The 6,406-nt window shown below is 39.2% G+C and overlaps 1 protein-coding gene across 1 annotated transcript in view; it reads left to right on the forward strand.

Annotated features, from left to right (window-relative positions):
* Positions 1-6,406, forward strand: part of DNAJB6 (DnaJ heat shock protein family (Hsp40) member B6) — a 101,754-nt gene that overhangs the window by 38,333 nt on the left and 57,015 nt on the right. The window contains exon 8 of the mRNA XM_019508158.1: positions 2,201-2,271. Coding sequence (XP_019363703.1) covers positions 2,201-2,271 — 71 coding nt within the window. The remainder of the gene's footprint in view (positions 1-2,200; positions 2,272-6,406) is intronic.

Consider the following 6,406-nt stretch of genomic DNA (forward strand, 5'->3'; position numbering starts at 1 on the left):
CCCCCCCCAAACATATACCTCTTGCACCTCACTCCCACCCTCGTGGGCACAAGGGCCTGACTTGGCCAGAAGGCAGCTTCTACATCGGGCTGCTGCTACTGCTGCTACTGCTGCTGCTGCAACCACCAGGGACTTGCTCAGCTTCCCTGGCATCCCCCTCGCTCCAGGCAGCAGGTAGGGAAGCGGTGGGGGTAGAGTTGCAGCTGGGTGGGAGTGCAGAGGATGGGGCTGGGGTGGGGTGATGGCAGTGCAGAGCCCATGTCAACAGTGTGTGGGTGTGAGGGAAGGTTGGGGGGATGTGGGGCCCCCCATGACATTCAATCGCAGCAGGCAGCAGCAGCAGGTGGGGTTGCTCAGGGTGCTGTTGCCTGGTGGCATGTGGCTTTGGCCAGTGCTGCACATCGCTGTGAGGAGTGCAGCCCCCAGTGGGATGGCTCTATCGCTGGTGCTCCCCACTGCTCACATTCAACCCCTGCACTCGCGAAGCATAGGAGGGAAGCCCCATGCACTGGAGCCAGCTGCCTCCTCACCGCAATATTCAGTGCTGGCCAGAGCTGCATACCACCAGGCACCAACGCCTGTGCCAGGTACCAGCACCCTGAGCGCCCCTGCCTGCTGCTGCCGCCCCATAGGGTGGGAGTGGGGTCTCCAACCCCCCACACACCCCACACAAATGCTACATACACACCCTGCCCCCTGCACATACCTTGTGTATACAACCCCCCCAAGATACCCTGTGCCCCCCACATACAGCTGCACCCCACTGTACACACATACCTACACGCAACCATACATGCGCTCACATCCCACATGCCCACTATACATGACTAAGATTTTTTGAGTTATGCAGTCATCTCTGCATACAGTATGCAAACACAAAACATGACAAAGTATTTTTTGTAATAAAATTTAAATAAGCTTTAGTAGATGTTTAACTTCTAGTGTATGATTTGGTTTTTTTCTGGATCTAAGACGGCAACCTCCCCTCCTAAATGGAGCTTTTTGGGGGGCAAGGAGAGGGACTTCTGGTGGCAGAGGTCAGGAGTTAGGGTGGGGACTTCTAGTTCTAATGTGGCAACCAGGCAGTGGGGCAACTGTCAAGGGGTGGGGCTACCCATGCAGCCCTTAAAAGCTCACCAAACCTTGTTAAGCAGCCCTCCACCTCAAATAATTGCCTGGCCTCTGTTTTAGACCCAAGTCTCACAGACGAAGAACAGTCACATTGTCCTTGGAGCTAGCTGATACAATCTCTGCCAACTCTTGCAAAAAGCCCTTTTGTCTCAGTAGTTTTGAGTGACTTCCATGTCTGGCCATCAAATTGGAGCTAGCGCTGACTTATAAAGTAGGAAGCTGCTTGGTATTTCTGTCCTTCCAATATATATTGCTTTGGAAACTGTCATCTACAGACTGACCCTTTAATTTGGCTTATACCTGCTCTCTGAACAAAGCAGTTAAAATCTAGTGACCAGCAACTGGAGAAGTAGGCTGTTTCCCAGACCCAGCATATACATGTTATGGTTGGACTGGATAAATACTAATTGAGATTGATACTAATTTTTGTTTAGACAAGTTTTAACCACTTTTGAACTTCATGGCATGATGCTTATGTGTTGTGTAGCTTTACTACTAAAACTTAGTTAAACAAACATAGTTGTGTATTTTATCACCTTGTACCTAATGGACTGGTTGGTTGCAACTTTAATTTCTGCCTTTCCTGGATAATATAACTTCTGTATTTAAATCAAAAATTGAATTATTTGCTTTCAGAGGGCATAGGAATGGGAAAGAAAGAAGAAAGTGTTTTAAGTCTGAAAAGGACCACAGCCAAATTGTGAAAATATGATTATAGTGCATGTAGTCATCATCAGCCAGTGTGGCCAGTGTCATCACCAGCAACTGATGTGAAAATATATGGAAGATAATGGCTGTAGCTATCTACAGCATAGTGTAGTATACCAGTGGCTTGGGTCTTAATTAAAGATAGAAACTTATAAGTACTTCTAGAAAGTGACATTTTGGTAGGGGGAAGTAAATAGTCTAGTTTCTGCTGGGTTGAATCAAAATCCTGCTTACTGTAATTTAACCAACCACACCTAGTTATGCTAGCAGTATATTTCATTTGCTCCATAGCTAAAGGTGCTGCTTACTTTCACTTAAGTTAAAAATGCCTTGAAATGTTTAAATGGTTTTTGTCCTGCAGAATTGTTGAGAATGGACAAGAGAGAGTAGAAGTTGAAGAAGATGGCCTGTTAAAGTCATTAACAATAAATGGTAAGGAGCAGCTGCTACGCTTGGATAACAAGTAATTCAACGCACGCATTTAACAGAAATTTTAAGCTATAACAGCACCATTTGAGGATTGACAGGAACATTTTTTTTTTGAAGATTTCAAACGAACTGTACTTTCAGTATATCTACCTAATCTAAAGTATTTATAAACAGCTCATCGGAGCTCATATTTGTCATAGACTTTTGAGTTAATTGTTGGGACCACATCAGTAGGACCATTTTTTTTGTCCTTAAAATTGTTGTAAACTTCTGTATGCACTTTTTTCTTTTTCTTATATATGATCCAAGGTAAACCGTGATCCTTCAGTAGTGCTAGGGCAAAATGTATGCTAACACTAGCATGACTCTTGTTTTTCCATTTTGTTTGAAATGTGAGCCAACTAGTAAAGTCTGCTGTGAAGTTAACATTTCCAGGACAAACTTTTTAATAATTTCAACATTTTTTTTAATATTTAGTAGTGCAAGATGTTAAACATTACTGGTAATGCATTTCTGGTTTAAATAAATTAAGGATGTTTTCTAGTTGTGCATGAATGCCAACAACTTAGTAAGTTTTGACAAATGTTTATGTAATGTAAGTCTAGGTAAACAAAAGTAAAGCTGGTGAGCTGGGTCTTTTGTCATTTGCAAAAAAAATTTCAAAAATGAATAAATGCTGATGTTTGTGGTGCATTCTTTCATGAATGGCATTTGAAGCCTTCTTGTGTCTGTGTGTGATTTGGGCAACTGGGGAAAACTACTCTGCTTTTCAACTGTTCCTTCAATCTTAAGGATGAGGGTCTTTTCTCTTTTGCAGATGTTTTCTTCAGTGTGACTGAAAATGTAGCTTGTTTCACTTCCAAATCTAAATGCGAATCTAAAATGAGAGTATCCACAGGGTTGACTGGCCAACTTCTTTTTTTTTCTTTTTTTGCTCCACTGTATAAACTTGAGCTTCTCCAAAAGTAACTTTCTATATTATTGGATGCTGCTTAACTTCAGTCTTATGACTGTCAGAAATCTAACATGGGCATAAATAAATAAGAAAAATCTACACTAACTCTTCCTGAATGAAAGGGCTTTCCTTCAGAAAAAAGGCAGACATGCCCATTTTAGGTAGGGTTTTTTATAAAAATGATAGTTGGAGGCCAGACCAAAACATTTAACCTGGCAAGAATTTCATGATCTTGCAGAGATATAAAAAGAGTAATTCTGATAAGTTTCAGCATCTTCAAAATAGGTCACCTAGTGCGGTTGTCGGCTACGTATTCTTAACTATCATTAATTTATACAAAAAACAAAATGTGCCTAATGTCAGTAGAGGGTGGTGTATGAGGCAGTGTTAATTATGAATAGCTAATGTATAATATTGGTCCAGATTTTCAAAGTTAAACACAAGAAGTTGCTCTTGTTTCTTTATGCTGCTTTAGGCAGAAGATACATGATGAATGCACACAAATAAGCATTTGTGCATGAAAATACTTGCCAGGCGCTATGCACAAGTCATGCATGTGTGATTTTTTTTATGCCTTTCACCTAGCTTTGAATATCTGGCCTTCAGTGACCTCTTGATGCCTGCTTAACATTTAAAGTTTACATAAAACGTGTGGGGATTTTTTAATGTATGTGGTCTGAAATGATGGTTTGATTCTCTCTCTGCTGAATGTCACCTACATTGTTGCACTAACAAATACATTGATTTAAAGCTTATTAAGTGGAGAATAATTCACCATGTTTTTTGTTCAGATAACTGATTCAACTTAAACCAAGAACAAATAATCTAATGAGCTGCTTCAGTAGATTAAACATGTGGTAAGGTTATCAAATCAAATTCCCTCCTCCCTGTTACTTCAGTTCCCTAGAACCAAGCAGTCAGGGTGGGGAAGAAATAAATTACTAAAATTGTATTTCAGAGTTGGGAGAACCAAAAGGTATGTACTGATTTTAGTCTACAACTTTATTGTAGGTGACATCTTTTATGTTCTGGTAAAGACTTTTGTAAAAGTAATCTTGAAACCATATTCTTTTCTTGTCGGTGTCTATCATGTCAACTTTTTGATTGGAGAGTCAAAGGCCGTCCCTTTCCTAGTGTATGACTGCATTGCAAGAAGTGTGGGCCAACTCAAGTGAAAATAGTGACAGTAAGGCAACATGGAGTTGAACTTAAGTTGTTAATTCGGGCTCAACAGTTTAGCAGCATTAGCTTAGCAGCTCATGTTAATCTGCCTTCTCTTTTTCCGTGGGTTTAACTTAAAAAGTTACCTCTAACCAGCAGAAGAATACACCTCTTCTGGCAGAGCAGCAATACAGAAATATGTGTGTACCCAAACATATGCTTTTAAAGTTTCTAACTCTACTTTATTGTGAATAGTTCATTTAGTTTTTTGTTGCAGAGCGTTCATTTGGAGGTCACGTAATAAGAGTTTTTATGTGGTGACTTGGCTGAAAGAAGATCCAGTAACATGGACAAATACCTTCTTTATTTTCAGAGTCTTATAGTTACTTTAGTCAGTGCTGAAGCCCACTGTACCTTTTGCTTGTGGGCAGCATTACATTTTTCACATAGAAACAGGCAAGGGATTAGCAGCCACAAGGAATTATTCAACTATTCGGACTGCAGACTAATCCATTAGTTTGAAAAGACTTTCACAGTATTAAAGAAAAACTAACATACACATTAAAACTTGTATAGCCCCTAGAGCTGGGAATTAACCTGATTTGGTCTCAGTATCCAAGGCTGGGAATGCAGATGCCAGTTCCAAATGTAATTGTCATAAGTTGAACATTTTATACTTCAGACATTCAGAATGAGGTTATTTGAGAATGAATTCATACCTGCTCATATTACTCTATTTGCTGTTTAAGTTTTGGACGTGAAACTTATTTTTGCAAATACATGGTAGTCACAGAGATGCCATAGATCAGAGTTAGACATTTCTGATTTTGGTTACCCTTGATATCCTTAGTTTGTTGGAAGTCTTACTAATTATGATGCAGAAATGTATTTTTTCTATTATGTTGGGGAGGGGGAGTAAGGAAACCTCTTATGTTGCAGTCAAGACCTTTGTATTGCTTCTTACTAATACATTTTTTTCCATGGAAATGGAGAACTGACAAAAGGTATAAAGGCTGGTGTTAGACACCATTTTAAAGCCTTGCTTATCATTTTCATTTATGCCCAGTTAATAGAAAAATATCTGTTAACTGACAAGTTTCCAGTTTGAACCAATAATGGTACATTTACAGGTATCAAGTATACAATATAAAAGGATGAATGGAAACGTTCTCCTAAATTTTTGACAAACTTTATGTAGGCAGGAAATAAATTGCACGTTCAAGTGGAGACAGAGCTTAGCTAAAAATGAAGCTTCCTTCCTGTGGTTTGGAAGAATAAGGTGGTGTTTGCAACCAGCAGCTTTGCTGGTTTATATTTAGTTTTAAAAAAAAAGTAGTGATTATTGTACAATAAACTTTTTTTTGTAATACTTTTGCTTGGTACAACCTGATCTTGACCGTTCCCTACAATTGCATGCCATAATATGCTTTCTTAAGCTTATGCAGTTTCTTCCTCCCTCAGTAAGTCAGTTACAGAAGTTCTTTAAGTGTGTGTTATTTGCATTAAAACAATCGTGATAAAACCCATTTTTTTTATCTTGTTCATGTTTGAAATGTTGGTTAATGGAATATTTGGTTTTAAAATATATAATTCATAGTGAATCACAAGCAGAACAGCCTTTGTGGTACCTAATGACAGCTGCTCTGCATACGACAGTGCAAGTACTAGTATTAACAGGTACACTGCATTTAACTTGTCTCTGTGTCCAGTTGACTTACTGCTGCCATGTTGGGATTGATTTCATGCATGTTTCAAAATTCTGTGCTGCAGCTTGTCAAAGATTAATATATTGAGAGTTATTTGCCATTTATTTAAAAAAAATGATTGCAGAACAAGCCAAAATGCTTTCAAAATGAAGGTCAGAAGTTTGATGCTTCCCCATCTAGTCATAGTCATATTGTGTTTTCCTGTTGTCTGTCTGCCTGGCCAAGCATGTTTTTATGTGAAAGTGGCACTTGTCTGCAGTGTGTATAGCTGTGCTTCTGTGTTTGAGATTGTTTGCAAAAAAAAAAAAAAAAAATG

Source organism: Gavialis gangeticus, unplaced genomic scaffold, assembly GCF_001723915.1.
Source record: "Gavialis gangeticus isolate Ggan-Ray unplaced genomic scaffold, GavGan_comp1, whole genome shotgun sequence".
Taxonomy (NCBI): Eukaryota; Metazoa; Chordata; order Crocodylia; family Gavialidae; genus Gavialis; species Gavialis gangeticus.